At 46.5% G+C, this 23,222-nt stretch overlaps 2 protein-coding genes across 4 annotated transcripts in view; one reads left to right on the forward strand and one right to left on the reverse strand.

Moving 5' to 3' along the window:
- The window catches only part of KIAA0586 (KIAA0586 ortholog), a 76,830-nt gene extending 72,159 nt beyond the window's left edge, over positions 1-4,671 (reverse strand). Inside the window, exons 1-3 of the mRNA XM_075711804.1 lie at positions 4,368-4,671; positions 2,531-2,610; positions 1,361-1,430 (exon numbers count right to left, since the gene is read on the reverse strand). Coding sequence (XP_075567919.1) covers positions 1,361-1,430; positions 2,531-2,610; positions 4,368-4,671 — 454 coding nt within the window. The remainder of the gene's footprint in view (positions 1-1,360; positions 1,431-2,530; positions 2,611-4,367) is intronic.
- A 391-nt stretch (positions 4,672-5,062) lies between these two features.
- Positions 5,063-22,492, forward strand: TIMM9 (translocase of inner mitochondrial membrane 9). 3 transcript variants are annotated; one of them, XR_012831136.1, is made up of 6 exons: positions 5,063-5,103; positions 11,758-11,826; positions 12,182-12,277; positions 15,586-15,979; positions 16,319-16,451; positions 22,460-22,492. XR_012831136.1 is itself a non-coding variant. In XM_075712766.1 (4 exons), the coding sequence occupies exons 2-4, from the start codon at positions 11,788-11,790 to the stop codon at positions 15,718-15,720; spliced, it is 270 nt and encodes an 89-aa protein (XP_075568881.1). In that variant the 5' UTR covers positions 5,063-5,103; positions 11,758-11,787; the 3' UTR covers positions 15,721-16,015. The 3 variants fall into 3 exon arrangements, 1 of the variants encoding a protein (XP_075568881.1); XR_012831137.1 differs by lacking the exon at positions 22,460-22,492 and having other exon boundaries at positions 16,319-16,455; XM_075712766.1 differs by lacking the exons at positions 16,319-16,451; positions 22,460-22,492 and having other exon boundaries at positions 15,586-16,015.
- Positions 22,493-23,222: the final 730 nt, after the last annotated feature.

Raw genomic sequence — 23,222 nt, forward strand, 5'->3', positions numbered from 1 at the left:
CCATATCACAGAATCACAGAACTGTTTAGGTTGGAGAAGACCTTTAAGATCATCCGGTCCAACCAGTAACCTAACACTACCAACTCCACCACTAAACCAATTAAGGGGAGAGTAGCAATTTCACGTTTCCTGGCTTGGTGGCTGGATTATTTATAATGAAAGTAAAAACTAGGAATCATTAAGATTTGAAAGGACCTCTAGGATCATCAGTCCAACCATCAACCCAACACCCCCATGCCCACTAAACCATGTCCCAGAGTGCCACGTCTGCCCGTTTTTTGAACACTTCCAGGGATGGGGACTCCACCACCTCTCTGGGCAGCCTGTTCCAATGCTTGACTACCCTTTCCATGAAGAAATTTTTCCTAATATCCAATCTAAACCTCCCCTGGCATGGCTTGAGCCCATAAATATATAAACAGTAACTTGAGCTCAAACAACCTGTTCAATAAAACCCTGAAAATTCTAACTTGAAAAAAACTTAATTAAAAAACCCCATAACTGTGATATGAATATTTCCCCGCAGTCATCATAAATTACAACAAATTTTCTTAATAGCTTTAAATTTTGCTAAAAGGATTGCAGGCTCTCCTTCATCTACTGTTTGCTGGGCAGAGGTAACAACCTGAGATGTGGCAGGTTCGGTGTTTCTCTGCTGCTGACTACACACAGCTAGTACACACATGCTGATAAGCCAGCTAGCTGCTGCCTCTGTGAGTGTAAAAGAGGAAACTAAAGTATGGATTTTTGGCCTTAGATGGGGGTATTGATTTGTGTTTCTTTCCTCTACACAGCCACAGATATCCAAGAAACCTGCAGAAGTGTATTTTCTTTAAAAAGTCTCCACTTCGCCAAATCTGACTGAAACTGACTGGCAGATTCAGAAGTTAAAGGAAAAGGCATCAACAATGTGATTTCTTAGATTCTCAAGGATTAAAAACATACTTTTTATGGTGTAGGTTGCTTGCAGAAAAATATGCATTTGTAGTACAACTACTCACAACAGGTAAATGCATCCAAACAAGCTGTGTCCCCCCCAGAATTCTCTATTCAGAGACATGAATAGTTCGATTAGCAAAAGGAATCTCATCATTCTGGTGCACTGGTAGAAGTCCCTCTCAGTTAATCACAAGAGCTACATAAGCTAGTATAATGCTAGCAAGACTGAAGTGAAATTTGCAAGATTTAAGAATGTAAATTACAATTATTGTTTTTTTATCAAAGAAACCTTTGAATATTTGCACTCAAAAGCTTCTATATTAAAGAAAAATACCTAAGATAAAATTAAAGCTCCCTTTTCCTCCAACTAATCAGTTTTCTTACAAAAAAGGGGCTGTAGCAGTACATCGATGTGTCTCACCTGCAGGCCTTCTGCTATCTTCCAGTAGCAGTGAAGGATCTTCTTGTACTGCAGCTTCTCTAGGATAATCCTTCAGAACAGGAAGAGCAGAAAAGCATATATCAAAGCCTCTGGTATCAGGGGCCAAAATTTTAGAAGCGGATAGAATCGCTGAAAACACAAATGTAAGCATCTCCACACACTACCACAAGGTCTTGGAAGAAAACATGTTAAGATCTCTACCGCAGAATCATCTGGACTTTGCAGTCAAGAACTCACATGCCATTTTAGGGACAAAAACCCTAGAAACACAATTCAAATTAGAAGTACATATTCTAAGTGCTGATTAAGCATATTGTCCTCATTTATGGCCAAAGAAGTAGTAGTGAAACTACATGTTTTTAAGTTTATACAAGTTGCTAATCCCAAACAATTCAGGATTACCCATACACACAGAATTAAGCACTCATAACACTGACTGTGGAACTGAAGGGACAGAGCTGAATTTTCTTGAAGTGGAATCCATGAAGAGTCAAAGTCTATGAGGAGTCATAAAGGCAGGTTAGGAAGGTAAAAATTTCTTACTTAACCTTATTTGATGGTGGAGTACTCCACCATACTTTTGAGGCTTTTGTTCGGCTCACTAGGTCTACTTTGAGCCATGCAGAGACGTTGCTGCAATCCTTCCACAGCATAGATTAATTTTATCCTCATGCATGCTTAGCACCATGTGGATGCCCTATGTTTCCACTCTATGTAAGGCACAACAAACAAATCAAAGGGAAATAAGCCTTTTAATTGTAAGCATTAAAGAGTTCCATATAAACTAATGTCCATTTCACTATCTATGATATGAAGAGAAAAAAAAAGAAAATCTACTAAAAGTTTCAGGGTTTTTACCAAATATTGTGCCATGTGTAACCGCCTTTTCAAAGGAAGAGTTACACTAAAATTTAAAAACAAGCCTTGGTATTAATTATGCAACAGGTAGCAGTACAGAAAACAAAGCTCCTCCAAACACTGCAGCATTAATAGCATATTAGCAGCAACTCGAAGAGGAAAGCAGCTGCACAGTTACTGTGCAGAAGCTGAGCCAAAGATTTGCCATGCTTTTGCAAGAGCTGCAACTTTTTGAGAAAAATGCCATTCTCTTAGTTCAGGATTGCAGGAAGCAACAGTAACTTCTCTTACCATTTGTGATAAAGACACGGGCTCTGTAGAATTTTCTACTGAAAGCAGATGTTCTGGATGTCCTTTAGCACTCAGGACTCCTAAAATAAAAGCAGTTTTACTGTGGTCATAATAATTTGTCATGCATTTTCAGTATACCTTGACTAACCCAAATCTCAACATTTCCTCTACCTGTATTTTTGAATATCTAAGCAAAATGACTTTCACAACACAAATGACCACAGCTGTCAAGCTGAAGCTTGCAAACATTAATGAATTCCATGAGCCTGGATTATAGACTTGTTTTACAATATATGAAAAAGTCTTTGAAAAACAGAGCATTAAAAAAAAATTGGCAATGACTAGCTCAAACGCAAGTCTAAAGATCGTAGGAACACAGAAAGTTACTTGTCTAGAGAGACAATTAGAATTCTATGATAACATATCTTGCAGAAGAAGGACACTGAGGACAGTACACATTTTAGCTATGTCAGAGACTGATATGTCTTCCCAAAGCTATAATAACGTCTTTTGAAGCTGTTTGAACCTTGACCCCAAAAAGACCAAAATCCCTTCCCCAAAGACTGTAATTTATACATATTTTACGGAAATAAAATGAATATTCTATCTGACTAGGTAAGCACTCCAGAGTGTTTCGGTTTTGAATTTGAAGAGTACACAGTACATCACTACAGTCTCATTCTATTAAAAAAAAGACTTAAAATTATTTACTTAATACTACTACAAATAATTTTTTAAAAAATTACAGAAAATAATGCAATTTATTTTTTTCATTTTGTTTCCTCATCCATGTGAGCTTCACTGGTACAGGCAGCTGACCAGTATATGTTGTTTGTGTCCAGCAGGTGGGGTTTAGGAGGGATAGGGTTGGTTGGTTGGTTTGTTTTTTCAAGACTACAAGGGAAGAAAAATCACTTTAACAAGTAGAATTTAAAGTTATGGTAGACAGTAGGGAAATTTGTTTTTTTTTCCTAGGAGTTTTTTTAATAGTTGTTTAACTGACCAGCTCTGAAACTCGTGTTGTTCCAGAAAGCCTCCAAAACTCTGCAAATTAAAAAAGACTAGAACTGAATGACTTTCTCAGAACACTGCTTTAAAAAGGCAAGACTGTACAGCTATAGCTTGAACATCTACTGGCTCAAGCTCTCCAGAAAAGTATCATCTTTAAAGAAGCAGAGAAGGAAGAGAAGTGTTTAAAAGACTTTTGATCTCTCTTCCAGTATAAAACCACAAAATAATTCACAAAATTCCATGAAAACACAAAGAAGGCTCAAATATTGGGACTACTCAAGAGTTGTCTATTGGCAGGAACAATATTCTGTTACACACAGATTTGCTTGCTGACTGTACTCTGGGCATAAAATTGAAGAGATACATATGGTGTCTAAAAAGATGAGCTACAAACTGCATTAAAAACTGTGACACACTGGAAAGGCATCCATCTTCTTAACTTTCTTCTTTAGGCCCCTGCCCATGTAGGCTGTTTCATCCTCTGATGCTGCCTAAAACCTTCCTGCCTCGTATATTTGTGAAATGTCATGATGATGGTCATAATTTTTCTGATAAAGACGATGACTGCCTAATTTAATTGGACTAGGAATCTGGAGTTCTGTGAACGGAGCTCTGACTGACCAGCTCACCCTGCACAAGCCTCTTTTTGCGTGCAAAACAAAGTCTGGGAAAACAATAAACAAACGCAACTTTTGAAAAGGCTGCTGCTATTTGCCGTACCAGAGTACAAAAAAAATCCTTAATTATAAAACCATTCCATGGCTGAAGAACACTACACGGCGATTTTACCTCAAGCCTAAGCTGGACACCCCCGGTAATCACGCACCTGGTGCCGCGCTGCGGGGGGTGCCCCGGCTCGCTGCCCCGCACGGAGCCCCGCTGGCTACCAAGGCCGGAGGAAGGCCGGGTGTTCCCTCTTCAGCCAAAGCCGCGTCAGCCGCCTGGCAGGGAGAAAGCACTTCACGCAGCTTCTTGACAGCGATCGTCACCTTCTTCATAGGGCCACCAGCTCCCGCCACAGCCTCACCGGCCTTCTCCCTGCGGACGCCTGTGGAGTGAATGAGCACGTCGCCCGCCCTGAGACTCGCCAGGGAGTCCTGGCTCAGGCTGGAGCTGCTTTCCGCTTCCATGGCGAATCTCATCACGCAGCTCCGGCAAGGAGTCCCAACGGCAGCACTCTGGCAGAGGCCGTCCCTGCGGCCCGGGCGCTACGGCGGCAGCCGCCTGCCCCCACGCAGGGAGAGCGGCCTGAAGGCTGCGGGGAACGGTGCCCCGCCGCGCCCCCGGCACGCCTGCCTGCCCTCCCCGGCAGCCTGACAGACAGACGGAGGAACGGACGGACGGACAGATAACCCCGCCGCGGCCCGCGTCGCTCCCCACCGGAAGCGCCCGCTACCATGGCAACGGCGCCCGCCCGCCCCTCCTGGCGCCTGCGCGCGGTCCGCTCCCCAATAGCGTCCGGAAGGAAACGCTGCGCCCCGGCCCCGCCCGCTTCCGGTAGCGTTGGCCCAGAGCGGGGTCGCCCGGCCGGTGCGTGCTGGGCCGGCACACGCGGAGCGGAGGTATGTGCGGTCTGGGGCCTCAGGGCGAGAAGGGCATTGGGGTGCTGGGGCGTGTCCAGAGAAGGGCAGTGAAGCTGGGGAAGGGTCTGGAGCACAGGGCTGGTGGGGAGCGGCTGAGGGAGCTGGGGGTGTTCAGCCTGGAGAAGAGGAGGCTGAGGGGAGACCTCATCGCTCTCTGCAGCTCCTGACAGGAGGGGGCAGGGAGGGGGGTGTTCTCCCAAGTAGCTAGTGATAGGACGAGAGGAAATGGCCTCAAGCTGCGCCAGGGGAGGTTTAGATTGGATATTAGGAAAAATTCTTCACGGAAAGAGTGGTCAAGCATTGGACCAGGCTGTCCAGAGAGGTGCTGGAGTCCCCATCCCTGGAGGGGTTCAAAAAACGGGCAGACGTGGCACTTTGGGACATGGTTTAGTGGGCATGGCGGTGTTGGGTTGATGGTTGGACTGATGATCTTAGAGGTCCTTTCCAACCTTAGTGATTCTATTCTTATTCTATTATATGATTCTGTATTTGTTGTTTTTGAGATCTCTTGGCCGTCTGCTCCTCATTGTGGATATCCTGGTGCCTGTTATCTTTAGTACATTCCTTCAACAATCAGTCATTGGGGGGGCAAGTCCTTTTGGTCTCAAATTGAGTCGGTGGTCTCGATCTCCCCCTACCGCTTTCACCTTTCCCCCAGATACCACGCTTTGGCAATTGCCCGGCTTTTCGGCACCTTCTGGGGCAGCATCATAGAATGGTTTAGGTTGGAAAAGACCTTTAAGATCATTAAGTCCAACCATTAAGCTAACACTGCCAAGTCCACCACTAAACCAATTAAGGGGAGAGTAATCATTTCATGTTTCTTGGCTTGGTGGCTGGGTTATTTTTTTAATGAAAGTAAAAACTAGGGTTTTTCCTAGTTTTTCCTAGTTCCAACCAACTAAGGTTGGAAAGGCCCTCTAAGATCATCAGTCCAACCATCAACCCAACACCCCCATGCCCACTAAACCATGTCCCAAAGTGCCACGTCTGCCCGTTTTTTGAACCCCTCCAGGGATGGGGACCCCACCACCTCTCTGGGCAGCCTGTTCCAATGCTTGACCACTCTTTCCATGAAGAAATCTTTCCTAATCTCCAATCTAAACCTCCCCTGACGCAACCTGAGGCCATTTCTTCTCCTCCTGAAGAGATGTTCCCTTTTATCAGTTTCCATGTTCCCCGTCAAGGCTATAGCCGCCAGCTCTTTTCATAATTCATAGAGTAAATACTTAGAATCGTTTAGGTTGAAGAGACCTTTGAGATCACCCACTCCACTTGTCATCTCTCAGCTCCTGCCGCGGGGTTCGCTGTTTCTCCCCGCAGAAGACGCCGGTTCTTGCAGCGGGGGGGAGGGGGGGGGGGGCGGCGCTGAGGCCGCGCTCGCCGATTCGCGCCGTGGCGAATCTGCGGGGCCGGTGGGGGCCCGCTGCGGGGCCGGGGCCTGCTTCGGGGTCGGTGGGGGCCCGCTGCGGGGCCGGGGCCTGCTTCGGGGTCGGTGGGGGCCCGCTGCGGGGCCGGGGCCTGCTCCGGGGTCGGTGGGGGCCCGCTGCGGGGCCGGGACCTGCTCCGGGGTCGGTGAGGGCCCGCTGCGGGGCCGGGGCCTGCTTCGGGGTCGGTGGGGGCCCGCTGCGGGGCCGGGGCCTGCTCCGGGGTCGGTGGGGGCCCGCTGCGGGGCCGGGGCCTGCTCCGGGGTCGGTGGGGGCCCGCTGCGGGGCCGGGACCTGCTCCGGGGTCGGTGGGGGCCCGCTGCGGGGCCGGGACCTGCTCCGGGGTCGGTGGGGGCCCGCTGCGGGGCCGGGGCCTGCTCCGGGGTCGGTGGGGGCCCGCTGCGGGGCCGGGGCCTGCTCCGGGGTCGGTGGGGGCCCGCTGCGGGGCCGGGGCCTGCTCCGGGGTCGGTGGGGGCCCGCTGCGGGGCCGGGGCCTGCTTCGGGGTCGGTGGGGGCCCGCTGCGGGGCCGGGGCCTGCTCCGGGGTCGGTGGGGGCCCGCTGCGGGGCCGGGGCCTGCTCCGGGGTCGGTGGGGGCCCGCTGCGGGGCCGGGGCCTGCTCCGGGGTCGGTGGGGGCCCGCTGCGGGGCCGGGGCCTGCTCCGGGGCCGGGGCCTGCTCCGGGGTCGGTGGGGGCCTGCTCCGGGGCCGGGGCCTGCTCCGCGGCCGTGAGGCGGCGGCGCGGCGGGAGGCGGCCGCCGGGGTCAGCCCCTTCAGGCGCGGTGCTCGACGCGGAGGCAGGGCCGGGGGGATGAGAGGGGGCTCCCGGGTGAAGAAAAAACCCTCCGTTTTCGGGGGTTTTCCTCGGCTGGGGAGAAAGGGGAGCGCTCCTGCACCCGCACTGGCCGGGCCCGCGGGGCTGGGGCTCGCCTGAGCGGGTATCTCCCCGGGGAGGGGAACTCAAGGTGCCCTTGAAAGCCAGAACTGAAGCACGTAGTTCAACCAAACCAACCAAAAAAAAAAAAAAAAAATAAAAACCAAATCAAGGTGAAATTGTTTTGTCTCCAGCTTAGGTTTTGACCTTACTGGGTCACAAGCATCAGCCAGGCCTAATCTAACTTAAATAGGAGACCGCTTACGGAAAAGTAGGTATTTTCCCTCAGGACAGAACCCCTTGTACCTCTTCAGTCTGTTCCAAGAGGCTCTCGGGGTGTCTGGTTTCAGACTTACTACGTTAACTCGTCTTTGGCATCAGGAGACCTTTTCTACCATTGAGCTTTTTTTCTTCAGAGCAGGGTCTAGCCCACGGCCACGAGATTGCGAATTACAATAACCTGTGCATCAGGTACATCTTATTATCCAGCCACCTTCTGACCGGTCCCTTTTTCATCTCCCCGTGTGCCTCTGAAGGCTCACCGTAGCTTGCGGAGTGAGAAGAAAACCTCTGTGTAACCGCATTGCAAGCACCAGGCTGAAGGAGAGCGGCTGGACCCGCTCCGGGCACAGGGGAGGCCACCGCTGCTGCCTTGCTGGGCTCATGCAGGACGGTGGGTTGGTTGCCCAGGCACACAGCACCGGCAGTTTGCTGTTAAATTGCCTCTTGCCCTGAATTTTATGTGATTAGTTTAGCGGCCTGCTGGTTTCATAGGTATTTGTAGTTTAATTAGACTCAGTAAAAGAGCTCTTTAAATCAATGAGGGTTTTTTTAATCTGATGTCAATCAAGTTCTTGCCTAGTAATTCCCAACTATAAAAAAAAAAACAAAACCCCACACCCAAACTTTTCTCTACAAGCTGTGGGTGCTTTATCTTGACACATTTCTTTGACTTGATATTTTTATTCTTCTTTGTCCCTTTTACACACCTGCAGAAACACTTGCATGGTGTTCTGTGTGTACAATTGGAAGTGAAGGTTTAAAAAACATCGCAGCCTTGTGTGTATAGAACAGGCTGTACCTGAACCTAATGCAGATTCTTAATCAGGATAACAAGTGCGATGGACTTCTGGTGTCTCCCCACAGACCCCTCCCCCAATAAAATGTAGCTCCTTGCAAAAAGGTTGAAAAAAAAACCCTCAAAACACAAGGCTTGTTTAGTTTCCATGGGAAAGGATACTGTTGGCTCAAGATTAGGTCATAGACACTAATGTTGATTGCATCAGTGGAAAAAAAACCTTCCTCACTGGAGTTTACAGTGCATGTTTCACCTGTAAGAACTCCAGGCTGTTAAATGGAGGCAGGCTTTTCAGCCACCCAGCAGTACAGTAATAATAATCTAAAGCTCTGTTCCAGTTATTAGTGCTTAGGAGTTATGTTTGTGAGGCCTCTGCTTCCGAAGGTCTGTAGATACAGCTAGGGAAGCTGTATTCCCACACATAAAAAGTTTTAGAAGAGTTCTGACCTCTGTAGTTCTGGCTCCTGTTCCTCCTGCCATGGAAACAGATAGATGACTAACCCAGGTTAGCTAGGAAACCTTAAGCTAATCACTGTTATTTATTTAATAAACAAGCTTTAGCTTTCTAAAAAAAGCTGTCACTCTGTAGTGATTCCATGTTTCCATGGTAATGGGAGTGGCAGCTGCAGCAGAAGGAAATTTTAAAAGCATTTTCCAGATTCTAAAACAGGGCTGGGAGCTGGGAAGGATCTTGCAGGGAGAATGGGTTTGACTAGGCTAAAGCCTTTATTGTCTTTGGAAAGAGGATGGAAAACCCATTATGCCTAACTGAAAAATCAAAACCTCAAGTTATCCTTAACTGCTAATTTTGTTCAGAGAGGCTTATCTTAAAATAATGTCTCTTTAGAACATCGAAACTTATTTGGAAGAGCTCCAGGGCCCTTCAAGAAGGGAGAGACTTCCCGGCTGTTGCTGCTTTCCTGGGGAACCAGCACATCCAGACCATGTGGCCCTTGTTGCAGAGGTTTATTCAGAGATACCTGCTTCCTTCAGTGTGACATGTTTAAAAGTGCAATGCTGAATTTCCAAATCCCATTTAGCCCAGAGGAAAGTAATCCAGGCTCCATAGGCTTAAACCTGAGGCATGCTGGAGTTGTGTGAGCAGCTCTGTAAGAAGCTGTGCGGTGTGTTAGTCGAGGTGCCAAGCCCCGTAATGGGTTCTTTCATCCTTTTTTTTTTTTCCCTTGCTTGTTTTACAGGCTGGAAGGAGAGGGGACAAACAACGAGAAAACTTGAAATGATACACTTAACATACTTTAGGAATAAACCAGAAATGCACATTTCTGGGAACGTTCAGGTGGTGCATTTTTAGATGTTAAGGCAACTGCCGGTAGTTTGTAGCTACTGAAGAGGTGCAGTAGAGCTGTGTAATTTCACTGCCCGCTGTGTCCAAAGTGTAAAATACCTGTGGAGGGACAAGTGCTTCAGACACTTAAAATCAGATCATGCCATTGTGCTGATGTAAATCAGAGCTGTTTCCCAAGTGCAAGTGTAAAAGCTTTGTGGAACTGCAGTTCAGTAAAAATGTAATTTTAAGCTTGCCAAACCAGTCACAGAAGAACAGAAGATCGTGTTTGTTATAAACAAGGATAATGAAGCAATGCCGAGTGTGAGAAAGCGGCACTGACAGTTGAAGCTTTTAGCTTTCTGTGCTTGGGAGAGGACAAAAGTCTTTCCTGTTCTCTGTGGGTTTTAGCTCTCTGTTTAATAATCTGCTTAAACTGACTTTATAGACTTGTCACTGATTTCTCTGCTAACAGGCTGAGAAATGAGAGCGTGGAGTTGCTATCCAATTTCACTAGTTGTTGTCCCAGATGACAGTCCTGTCCACCTCTCCTAAAACAAGTTAGAGGTTAACCTGAGTAATGCCTTGTTTCTTCTGAGCAACCATATCCTATAGGTTCTCCTTAAGAGTAACCTGTGTGACCTATCTACCCACGAGGAATTCTTAGTGGCAGGGGTACGCGTCTTTAAATCCAAGAATCGTAATGTGCTCTTTACCTCCAGTCCCTGAATTGACTTCCTGTGTGGTGATAAGTGTAATGTTACGAGGCAGATGTTAAAATTGCTCTGCTACTGGGAGGGGGTGCAGGGAGAGTGCATGCTTGTGAGAGCTCCATAGTGCTATTTTTAGTTGCTTAAGTTTTCTTTCTGTTGTAGAAATAATTATGAATGTCTTTTTGTTCTTGTTCAGAAGGCGTGCTTACCCTCTCCCTCCTCCCTGCTGAGAGACTGGAATACTTTAAGCTTTCTAAAACATGCATGTCTTGCTCAAAACTTGGCAAAGCATAATACAAGATTAATTATAAGTAGCCCTTGTTGAAAGGCTAAATGAACTTTTTTCACAAAGTGATTACACTTCAGTGCTAATTTTTCTTCCACAAGTTGATGTGAATTAAACTGAAGGATCTTGCTCTCGGCAGTGTGTAATATTAGCTTGCATTATCATCTGTGATAGGTCTTGGATAATGTGTAAATTAAGGGAAAAGGAGGACTAGCTTTCAGTATTCTTCTAGGAACTCTGCAGGGATGCTTTCAAGCCTTAACTTGTTGACCGTGTTGGATTAGGAATGTGAGTCTTCCTCGAGGATGCTTGCTCAAATTCTTGGATCCAGGGCTGTTCATTCTTCCCTCTTTCTTTGTCTGTTTCACTTCCTTTAAGGCCATTCTCATTCTTCTGTGTTTTCTTGCATTTAATTCACTATATTCAATGACCAGAACATTTGCTCTAGTTTAAGCGTTTGGTGAGAATGCAGCTACACAGAAACCAGGCGTCTGCCTCTCTGAGGCAAGCTGGCTTATGCTGCATCTATTCAGAGTGGCTACCATTTCATGCTTGCCTTTATTCCTTACTGTTTTTACATATGACATCTAAAGTCACTGAAACTGTAAGGCTAGAAAATGTTATAAATGCTTCTCCCCCGACTCCTGCCCTAGTTTTACTTTATGAGTTTGAAAGCATTTAGAAAATACCTTTTTTTTTTTTAAAGTCACTTTAACTGTTTGAAATGCTTAAGAAGTGTTTAAAGGACAGCAGTTAACAGGTGAATCTGGGAAGGTTTCATACCTGGCATTATCTTGGATGTTCTTTTAACTGAATACATTTCAAATAGATAACCTTCCTTCAAGTGGGTGGCTTGAAAGTTTGCTAGCAAAGTTGCACTTCACACTTCAAGGACGCATAAAATTCCATTCTGTTGTAAAACGTTGCAGTTTATATGCATGCTTTTTGTGTGAAACTTGACTTTTATCTTCAGAATAGGTGTGTGAATCACAGGCGGTAGAATATGGCTGGACAAATATCGGAATCTGATCAGATCAAGCAGGTAAGATGCTGTATTCATGAGTGGTGGCTTTGAAGATCTTGTATTACTTTGTCACGTAGAGTAAAAGGTGTAGGGCATGGAGAAGGATAAAAAGTTTAAGTTATCATCTGAGTTAAGACTAGTTCTTTAGCAACCCAAATTTAAGCATTTGACCATTGACAGACACAGTATAGTATCTGATTTGAGTACTAGCAGCATTTGGTGCTGAAATCTTCTGACTGATAGTAAATTTTTCTAGCGGCTTGTCCTTTAAATGTTAGTGTCACCAGATGGCCCATGCAGTTGTGTGTAAGAAATTAATGTAGATTTTTTTTTTTTTTTAAATACTCATTGTCTGTTCAATTTTTATTTATAGTTCAAGGAGTTTCTTGGAACATACAATAAACTTACAGAAAACTGCTTCCTGGATTGCATAAAGGATTTCACTAGCAGAGAGGTTAAACCGGAAGAGGTTGGTAAACATTTCCTATGCTTTTCCTGACCCTTTGGTAGAACTGCTGTGTAGCATTCAAATTTCAGAAGCAACTTAAAGTTTTGATCTTTCAAGTGGCTAAAAAGCTAGTTAGCAGTCTTTAGTGCAGTATAGGTGTCTGGCATGTGGCTTCCAAGTGAGAAAAGAAGCGAGTTAGTGGAAGGAAGGGGAATAGCTTGTCTGTAGTTTTGCTTCTCCAAGTATGTCCAAAGGTGATGAAAAATACTTCTTTGCACCCTAACAGTCTGTCGTGGTTTAGCCCCAGCCAGCAACTAAGCACCACGCAGCCGCTCACTCACTCCCCCTACCCTGAGGGGATGGGGGAGAGAATTGGAGGAAAAAAAGTAAAACCTGTGGGTCGAGATAAGAACAGTTTAATAGTTGAAATAAAGTAAAATAGCAGTAGTAGTAGTATTAATAATAACTATTATAATAATAGTAATAATAATATACAAAGCCATTGATGCACAATGCAATTGCTCACCACCCACTGACTGATACCCACCCAGTCCCTGAGCAGCGCTCGCTGCCCCCCGGCCAACCCCCCCCAGTTTCTATACTGCCCATGACACCGTATGGTATGGAATAGCCCTTGGGCCAGTTTGGATCAACTATTCTGGCCGTGCCCCCTCCCAGTTTCTTGTGCACCTGGCAGAGCATGGGAAGCTGAAAAGTCCTTGACTGGCATAAGCAGTACTTAGCAACAACTAAAAACATCAGCGTGTTATCAACATTCTTCTCCTACTAAATCCAAAACACTGCACTATGCCTGCTGCTAGGAAGAAAATTAACTCTATCCCAGCCAAAACCAAGGCACAGTCTCTTTACAAAAAGAAACCAAACGACGAACCAAAGCCAAGTACTTTTGATGGGTTAGATCATCAGCTACAGACAAACTATGGGCTTTTGAATTTTTGTCATTGTCTTTTCATTATGTACACACAGAGGGAATCTTCCCAATCTCGCTGTGAGTACTGGCTTCTTATTGCAGTTCTGCGTATTTTATTCGCTGAGCTATCAGTGGAGGTTCTTGTCCCCCAACTTCTGATGGGTGGTATCTTTATGGACACGGAAGTTGACAACCTACAGCCTGCATCTCATTCTTTGGAGGTAGAATCCTACTGAAATACTTGTTTACTTACCTACATTCCCTGCATTGTAATGAGTCACAGAAACATAGGCCTCCAAAGCTCTGGCTGTTAAATCCACTTCTCTGCATTGCAGGGAGCTCCATCACAAAGTCATCTGCAAAAAAGATGAAGCTCTCAAGATTAGTTGCATGGTTTTTGCCTCTCCTCCCCTGTTGAAAGGCCATTTCAGACTATCATCATTCTGTTGGTTAAAAGTCTAATAACGTTTGCTCGACTCTGCTGGCAGGGAAAAACGAAACCTGAAGTTTTAAACTAACCATTGGTTTTGAGCATTTTCTGCCTCCTTGGAGTTTTAACTCCTCAGCGCAGGCAAAAATCATGTCTCCTTTCAGCTTCTGTTTTGCTGCGCTAAACAAAGCTCTCTTAGCTTCCCAAGGCAGATTCCTTGTTTCCCTGATCTTCTCTGCATCTGCTTTAGTGGGATTTTTATTGACTACAGGAGGGCAGAATTATTCTGGATAAGGTTTTGTTACTGTCTTTTACCAACTCATTTTGAATTGCTTGAACAATACAAGCAGCATCAGTTAACAGAACTGACAGAAGTGTCAGCAGCACAACCTCTTTACCTTTCTGGGATGGTATTTGATTTCCAGTAGAGGATTATACTTCTTTCTTCTGCTACCCAAAGTGTTACTAGAATTTCTTTAAAAATAACGGTTCATGTAGTCTTTCATTAAAGACCTGGGATCCAAAACCAAAGAATGCTTATTGGAGGGGAATTAAGATTATTTAGATACAAAACATATTCTTAGATTCTGATCTTTTTTTTTTTTTTTTTTTTTTTTTTTTCTTCTTCTGTCATCTGCAAAGAGGCCATGTCCAGCAGTACAAGAGCCATCTGTAACAATGGAAGCTAGGAAGAGACTTTCTTATGGAAGTTTCGTCCATAATTATCCATTACGGGGTTTCTTGCAGAGCATCTGGCTCTCACCCCTGCTGGAAACAGGACACTGGTCTAGATGGACCACTGGTCTGATCTGGTACGGAAATTCCTATGTTCCTATTGAAAGCTGTATTTTTTTATTAAATAATTAAGATAAATACCTCCATGAATCTCCTTTGAGAGTCCACATTTGAAAAAACGGCTTCTGACCTCTATCCCTACAGCAAGTCTGCACTGCAAGTCCAGACTTCCCCGGGCATCGCATCACAAATACCACACCCTCTGGGAGAAGTGGCTTGGGGTAGTTCCAAAATTTGTGTCCTACTCAGACTTAACTCCTGCTTAACAGGTTTTGCTGTAGCTGATGCCAGGTCAGGGAGAGAGAAGGGCCAGTGGTGGGTGGTGTGCAGAGCTGCATGGGGTTTTCGTCTTGTTCATTTTCAGCCCCTCTGCTTTTCACATCCCTTTATACTGAGCAGAATCAAAGCAATTTCTGGTTTTTCTAGTAATCGTGCAAAGTGGTCGTCTTTCCTTTCTATCTAAATTTGTTACCTTTTACAGTGATAGCAAGGTTTAGAATCATGATACGGAATATCCAGCTGGCAGAACTGTTGCTCAGAAGTAATCTCATAACTCTTTCTCTATGCTTAAATAAAGAACAAAAAATACCCTCTAAATTTAAAAAATAATACTGTGGGTGGAATAGGCCCTGGTATTTATTTCCCTGCCCAGCTGACTGATGGAACTTCAGAGGGTAGTCTGGTTGCTTTTGGGAAGGTTAACCAAGCCAAGTGTAAGAAGACTGATAAGAGCTAATAGGAACAAGGTCAAAAAAAGGTTAAACTGAGCTAGCACACAGTAGACCATATTTGACTGTCAAACATAGTATGTGTTTGTAAACAGAATTGAAAGGAGATACTAATTTTAATAGATGTAGTATTTATTGCAAAATAAAATGCTTTATATACTTCAGTTTCACAAGAGGAGCCCAAGGATGAGATGCTAATATCTCCTAGATCTGAAATATTTTCCATGAAGACTTCCATATGAGATGAATATTAAAAGATGTTTCAGACATCCCTCAAACTAAACTTCACGTTTTCTGCTGCACAGAGGGGCTGTGCACGATTAGGCCCTCATCTTGAGGCTTAACACCGGATAGAAGATGTAGTCACCTCATCATTATATGTTGGGACCTGTGTGGGGAAGTGTTTTAAGTACTGTTTGAAGCCTTCTGTTTCCCTCTCCTGTAGATGACTTGCTCAGACCACTGCCTACAGAAGTATTTAAAAATGACCCAAAGGATCTCCATGAGATTTCAGGAGTACCACATTCAGCAGAACGAAGCTCTGGCAGCTAAAGCAGGACTGCTTGGCCAACCTCGTTAGACAAGAGCACTCTCTTCAGACTTTACAAGCAGTGCCAGTGTTCACTGGGCAAGAACACATTTTGGATTTTCTACTGTCAGGATGTATGTCCAGTAACTCAGAAGAGAGTTCTAGATGCTGTTCAGACAGTGGAAACCATGAAAGGTTAATCAAGAAGTTAGTCATGGTGGACTGGCAATGGAGTCTGTTTCTGAAGCCCTTTTCACTCTACAAGGGAGTAGTATTGACACAAACTTTTCCAGGGCCGGCAGACTGGTATGTTTAAATTTCAAGGGGGTGGGAGGGTTATACTTCCTTTCTGCTAGGACTGGTTCAGATGAAAAGAAAAAGTGTAATATGGGAAATACACTTTTTTATTTAATTCAAGTAAAATAAATGGGAACTGTACACTTGTACGTATGTATATTCTTTCAAAAGATATATTTTTAGGATACTGCTTGAGAGCAGTGTTTCGTTTGCCGTGTTCTCCTTCCTCCTCAGCTACCAGAGAGTTCTGTTCATTCATTGTTGCTTTAAGTTGCTGATGGATAACAGAATTAGTGACTTTGTTTCAGCAGCTGGGGATTTTTGAATGTGTTACTTCTCTTAATTTGGGAAGAACTTCTGCTGAGCCACCCTGAGAGAGCCTCGTGATCATCCTGACTCTCCTGGAGCGCTGGATGGTGATGATGAGAGCAGCAAGCCAAGGGTGGTTGCAAATGGCAGACAACTGCTGTAACTAATGAGCTCAGGTAGGCAGGGATGCTCTGCCAGCTTATCCCTCGGCTATGTTGGCCTCGTGCTTCCCCAGGTCACTTACAAGGGACAATTGGCAGCGCCTGTGCCCAAGGCAACTTCTGTGCACCCCTTGCTTCCTTCGGGGATCCCCAGGGGTCCTCCACACCCAGCTTCCTTGCCTGCTGCAAGCACGACGCACCCCAAGCACTGAGCTTGCTGGCAGTTCTCTCCTTTAATTGTGTGAATGCCAAGAGAAAGTACCAACGTATGCACAAAACGGTGTCTTTTTTTGCTGCTGGATGAGTACAGAGAGAAGTTTGTGGAAGCCAGCTGTTCTGATATTGTGGGTTTGGTTTAGAAAAAAACACCAGTCCTCTGAAAGGATCTTGATAGCTGAAATCCTGCAGTCAGATTGTTAGTACAGTAGAATGATAGCTAACAGGCACATTTTACTTTCGTTCTAACTAATAAAATGTAGTAACAAAAGGAACTGAACATCGGGATTACCGTATCGATTTTGAGATTTCAAGCGATGAAGACTGAAACAAAGCTATTTCGCGTCAGCTGCCAGGTTCTGTCGTTGGGGAGAAAGGCGACAATAAGGGACAGAAATGGCAGGAAGCCTGGCCCACATGCTTTTCTGTTTTTACCTTCTCTGTAGCTTTTTATTTCCAGCAGCAGTCTGAAAGAATGATTTCCTGCCTGGTGGTTTGTTTTGTTTTTTTTTTTTTTTTTGCTTTACTACTCAAACTCTCAGCTATCCAGGCTGTGGATGACTAGGCCCCGAGTGCAGCACAGTACACCTGCCACGTGCGCTGGATGCTGCTCTGCTTGCTGCTGTTTAAAGCTGCCCCAGCTCTCCACAGAAATCTCTTCTGTGCCTTTCAAAGGCGGAAGAAACAAGTATGTTCCTACAGTCTCATTTACATGTGTTTTGTACTAGCTGTATTGCAGCTCTTTCCTACGTAGCCCGTGCCTTGTTACCTTGGAGATGGCTAAGAGCTAACTCTAAAATAGTAAAGGCTAAGAAAGGGCCCAACTAAGGCAGCAAGTCTCCGATGTCCTGTTTTTTCAAAGGAATAACAGGCTAATAATGTCTAGATTATGTGCTACAATTAGGCCACAAATGTTACGGCCAATTAGAAATAACACATCCATAGTAAAGATTTAAGGCTTTCTTCAAAGCAGTCTTTTTGTTAAACATTTGAAAGTAATGACTGATTAAAATGATCCCATTTTCCATTGTATCTTGGTGTGCAAAGAGAAGAGTTGCTCAGAGAAGTGACTGAAGAGTTCAGGTGATGGGATTGGAGGATGTTCATGTCTTCTGGGCAAAGCTCCTTGGGGCTGAAGGGGGGGGTAAAAAAGAAAAATAATCACGGTTTTCCTTCATGTTTCAGTGTTTGGGGATTTGGGGGTAGGAAGATACTTAAATATTTGTTGAGACAGATTTACTGTACAAAAGGTTAAGCAAGTTTTAGAGGGACTTAGTTAATAAATCACTCACTTCCAGGTTCCCCAGTTCCCTTTTACTCCAGTTTTAAAGCTGCCTGTTATCCAGGGAAAACATGTATTCTTAAAATCCAATTCGGTGTCACATTCCCCGTGCTCACTCAACAAACAGGTGGGATGAAAAGTGTCACTGGAAGTACGAGCACTGGGTTGATAGCGGCTACCCTGAAACGAAGCTGGCCAGACAAAAACTCGTGGCTTCCACAGGAGCCATGTGCTGATAGCGAATGTAGGTTGTTTAGGGATGTGCCTGTTAATTATGACTACAGCAAATCTAACTAGAGTGGAAAATCAGTCGCAATGCTACTGCACAAAGATGCAGATAAGGATAGAGTCACTGGCTTGCTCTTTTGGATAACCGGTTTTGTCCTAGCTCTATTTCACTCCAAAAAAACGTTGTGATCTTTCCACATCTTTCAATCCAGGTGATTGATTGAAAAAAAAGAGGATAGAAATACATTTTAGCTTGAAAGTAAAGTGCATCCAGGTGGTGCAGAAAGCAACAGTGAAAACTTTCTTAAAAGGTTAACTTGCTTTGCTGAGCTTTGACTTCCCTTTGCTTCCTTGATGAGTTAGCACGCCCTGATGGACGGCTCAAATCACGTTATTCAGAAAAGAGCACCCCGTAAGATTTCGTTAACAGGACCTGTGGCTTGAGGATGATTCGCCACACGAAGCGTTTCAGTGCCTCTCATGCATGTTGTGTGATACATGCTGATAACAGCATGTATTGCCAAAGTCTTGCAGCTGGTCTTTACTCCTTGGAGCAAGATCTCCCAGCACCCAATTCTCAAAAATATTTAACTGCAAATGCAGGAATTGGTATTTCTACAGTGCCTGGATGGGTGTCCACTGTGAAGGCTGGGGATGTCTACAAAGGCAGGCCAGGCCGCCTGTTTTCTCTCCCAGCAGGGTATTGTAATCTCTGTGACATAGCTTAATCTGGAGTGTTCTCATCTCTCCTCTTGAACAGCTTAAAGTTTGCATGGCATAATGAAACACACAGCCAAAATCAGAATAAAAACGACAATACAGCTTAGTCTCTGGATCCTAACTGAAAGGCAGCAGTATTTAAGGTAAGGTGTGTGGAGAGTAGGTGAATCACCTTGATGAGGCATATTAGGTTGGGTGCAGGAATGGAAGCGATTCTGGTGGAAGGAGGAGCAAAGGGTGAAAAATGGAGTGCTGCTGAGGGAGGAGTACTGAGAGACCTGCGGAAAAAGTGAGCCGGAGTGGAGGTCAGAGGGGAGAGAGGGCAACAGCAGCACAGCCTGCCAAAAACTGGCTTGATGAGATGGGGCTCGTGAGCAGACGCTCATCTGGAGGTGACATTCATTGCAGCGGAGACTGGAATGCAGATCCTCCCTGCTGAAATGAGTGTCTGAACCAAAAGGCTAGAAAAGCACGCAATTACTAGCTGGCCCACAGAAAATAGAACAATTTCAACAGGAAGGGTCAAATGAGAGCCTTGCTCCAGATTTTCCTGTCCATCAGTGGTACTGGCAGAGTGATCAGCTCAATCATCTGGAAGATTATAAATAGAGGTTCCTTGAATTCTCTCAAGGATAGGAGTGAAGTCCTCATTTCTGTAACCTCTGAGAGCTCTCATCTGGAAGGCCAGGTAAGGATGCGAGTGCAGTGTTCTGTAAGGAAAGTGTGGGTTAAATACCTAATGCCCAGAGACAGGCTGTGGCTGTGACTTCAGTGCAAGGAAGCATTCTTCTGTGCTCTTACCTGAGACCTGGAGTTTAAGCAACAGCTCTTTTTTCAGTATTTACTGTTAGCTAGGTGACGGAGTCAGCACACAGCACTTGAGGAATGTAGTTCAAATCTTGGGAAGTCCGTGAAGCTCAGCCCCAAAATTTCTTGATGAGTCCGACCCAAACTCTAAAACCTGTAAAAGCAGTTAGAGCTTGTGACACCTAAACTTGCATCACACTTGCACCTTCAGTTTCAAGAAGACAGCATTAAAAGAACTCTAAATAAAGTTACAATTCTGCTAAACAGAAAAATTCTTTTAAATTATGTTTTACTTCAACTTCATGCTCCTTAGCATTTTGGTGTTAGGTTCTTTCTGTAAACACAACAAGGAGCATTCAACATGGAAGCTTGTAGGACTGCAAAATGATGGTCAAGTCTGTTTTCCCAGGATTTCTCACATACAGAAACATGTAACTGAAAGACATATGAAAGACCCTAAATCACTCTTAAAAAAGAAAAAAAGCCTATACTTACACAATGCTTGAACAGACCACGGTGGGTTAACATTTTTGATTCTGTAACTCTCTTCTAATGTGAGGGAAAGCAAGAGGACTGCTGAGGGAGCTGGGCTTGCTGCGTAAATATTTAAGGTAGTGTACTTGACACATCACTGTTTGTTTATGTAACGCAAGGGGGTACTTATCTAAATTTCAAATAAAGTAGAACCCCAGTTGGTGGCTATTTCTGTATTTCACAGATCCTGCCCTTACTAGGACATGGAATTGGGGACCCTCTTCCCTTCTCTTTCTGCCCAAGCCGAATTTCTGTGTGTGCTGCCGCCCCAGGGACCTGCCAGGGACTCTGTTTTGAGTCGTGGCTGAGAGAAGAGGGAGGAAAGGGGTGCTGGTCGCCCCCCCTGCCGTGTTTCTGTGGTGGGGCCTGCTTAGATCTCTGCGAGAAAGTGCCCCTGCCCCACGGAGGACATGGATCCCCCGGGGACGGCGGCGCGGCCCGAGGAGAAGAGCTGCGGGACTCCAGTCATAGAATCACAGAATCATAGAATGCTTTGGGTTGGAAGGGACCTTTAGAGGTCATCCAGCCCAACCCCCTGCAGCGAGCAGGGACATCTCCAACCAGCCCAGGGTGCTCAGAGCCCCGTCCAACCTGGCCGGGAATGTTTCCAGGGATGGGGCATCGACCACCACCCTCAGTGTAAAAAATTTCTTTATGTCTAGTCTAAATCTATTCTTCTTGAGTTTAAATCCATTATTCCTTGTTCTGTCACAACAGGCCTTGTTAAAAAGATTCTCCCCATCTTTCCCGTAGGCCTGCTTTAAGTACTGGAAGGCTGCACTAAGGTCTCACAGCCTTGCCTTCTCGCTTCTCTTCTCTTCTCTTCTCTTCTCTTCTCTTCTCTTCTCTTCTCTTCTCTTCTCTTCTCTTCTCTTCTCTTCTCTTCTCTTCTCTTCTCTTCTCTTCTCTTCTCTTCTCTCTTCTCCTCTCCTCTTTTTCCTCTCCTCTCGTCTCCTCTTTTTCCTCTCCTCTCCTCTTTCCTCTCCTCTTTTCTCCTCTCCTCTTTTTCTTCTCCTCTCCTCTCCTCTTTTTCTTCTCCTCTCCTCTCCTCTCCTCTCCTCTCCTCTCCTCTCCTCTCCTCTCCTCTCCTCTCCTCTCCTCTCCTCTCCTCTCCTCTCCTCTCCTCTCCTCTTTCCTCTCCTCTTTCCTCTCCTCTTTTCTCCTCTCCTCTTTTCTCCTCTCCTCTTTTTCCTCTCCTCTCCTCTCCTCTCCTCTCCTCTCCTCTCCTCTCCTCTCCTCTCCTCTTTCCTCTCCTCTTTTCTCCTCTCCTCTTTTTCTTCTCCTCTCCTCTCCTCTCCTCTCCTCTCCTCTCCTCTCCTCTCCTCTCCTCTCCTCTCCTCTCCTCTCCTCTCCTCTCCTCTCCTCTCTTTTCTCCTCTCCTCTTTTTCCTCTCCTCTCCTCTCCTCTTTCCTCTCCTCTCCTCTCCTCTTTTTCTTCTCCTCTCCTCTCCTCTCCTCTTTTTCTTCTCCTCTCCTCTCCTCTTTTTCTTCTCCTCTCCTCTCCTCTCCTCTCCTCTCCTCTCCTCTCCTCTCCTCTCCTCTCCTCTCCTCTTTCCTCTCCTCTTTTCTCCTCTCCTCTTTTTCCTCTCCTCTCCTCTCCTCTTTCCTCTCCTCTTTTCTCCTCTCCTCTCCTCTCCTCTCCTCTCCTCTCCTCTCCTCTCCTCTCCTCTCTCCTCTTTTCTCCTCTCCTCTTTTTCTTCTTCTCTCCTCTCCTCTTTCCTCTCCTCTCCTCTCTCCTCTCTCCTCTCCTCTCCCTAGTCCTGCCGCCTCCCCCCCGGGCCCTCCGGCCCTTCCCCCCCTCGGCGGGGACCCCGGCCGCCCGGGCAGGGCCCCTTCCCCTCAGCGGGGGCCGCGGCGGCCTGGCCCGGGGCAGCCGCCGGAGCGGGAGCTCGCAGCCCGCCGGAGCGGGAAGGCCCGGCGCGATGGCGGCGGCGGCTCCTCCCGCCCGCCTCAGGGCAGCGCGGCCCGGGCGGCCGCCGCCCCCCTCAGCCGCCGCCTCCCAGCTCCCGCCCCGCCATTTGGCGGAGGCGATGGCGGCCCCCGCAGCGCCGCCGGAGCGGGGCCGGGGCTGGCGGGGAGGCTGAGGGACGGGCCCCGCGGCAGCTCGCCCCTGAGGCTTCGGGAGCCGCGGCGGCAGCCTGAGCGGAGCTGCGGGCTGGGGCGCTGGGGTCGGTGTGTGCGGAGGGGGGAGAAAAACCCCAAATCATAGGTTTCTTACAAGTTTTTATTGCCTTCAGGCCAGGCAGGGAGCATGCCTCAGGGAAGCGAAGGGCTGCGGCTGGCGGCAAGCGACAAAGGTGACTGCGGCCATGGCGGCAGAGGCGCTCGGCTGTGGGAAGGCAGCAGAGCTGGAGCCACCGCCCTGACAGGGCCATAAACCGAAATGGAGGAGGAAAAAGGATGAGGAGCGTAGAGAGCAACAGTTGTAAGAGACCCGACCAAACGCAGGCCGTCGGGGCCTTGAGCATGAAAAGCGGTGCTCTGTGGAGAAGCTGCTGGGGTGGCACCCGGCGGCCGCTTGCAGGGTGGGGAGCAGAGCGTAAGCAGAACGCATCAAGGGTTTGCGGTTATTCCTCCCTTTTTCTTTTTTAAATAGCTTTAAACTTTACCTATTCCTAAGGGAAGTAATTTGCAGGAAACGAATGAGCATCTAGAGAACGGTTTTAAGCTGCGCATAACACGTAAACAAGTGGCTCGTTAAAAAGAAAATCCACGGTTGTGCAATGTAAGAAGTATTCCACACAAAGTCCACATCTTACCCCTCCTTACGTAAACTGGCATAGCTGGCAGGATCATGGCAAAGGAGGTCAAGCTGTACCCGGATGAGGGCTTAGACGAGGAGTAGTTTTAGAAACAGCTGGACACGCTGACAGGGCTGGAATGGAAGCGATGTTGGGCTACTCCGAAGAGCAGGCAACGAGAGAGGCATCGCCAGCAACGCGGAACCGCGTCCCTCGCCAGCCAGGCTCGGAGGGGGAGTTAAGCAAACACGCTACTGAG

The sequence above is a fragment of the Pelecanus crispus genome, chromosome 6 (genome assembly GCF_030463565.1).
Source record: "Pelecanus crispus isolate bPelCri1 chromosome 6, bPelCri1.pri, whole genome shotgun sequence".
NCBI classification, from domain to species: domain Eukaryota; kingdom Metazoa; phylum Chordata; class Aves; order Pelecaniformes; family Pelecanidae; genus Pelecanus; species Pelecanus crispus.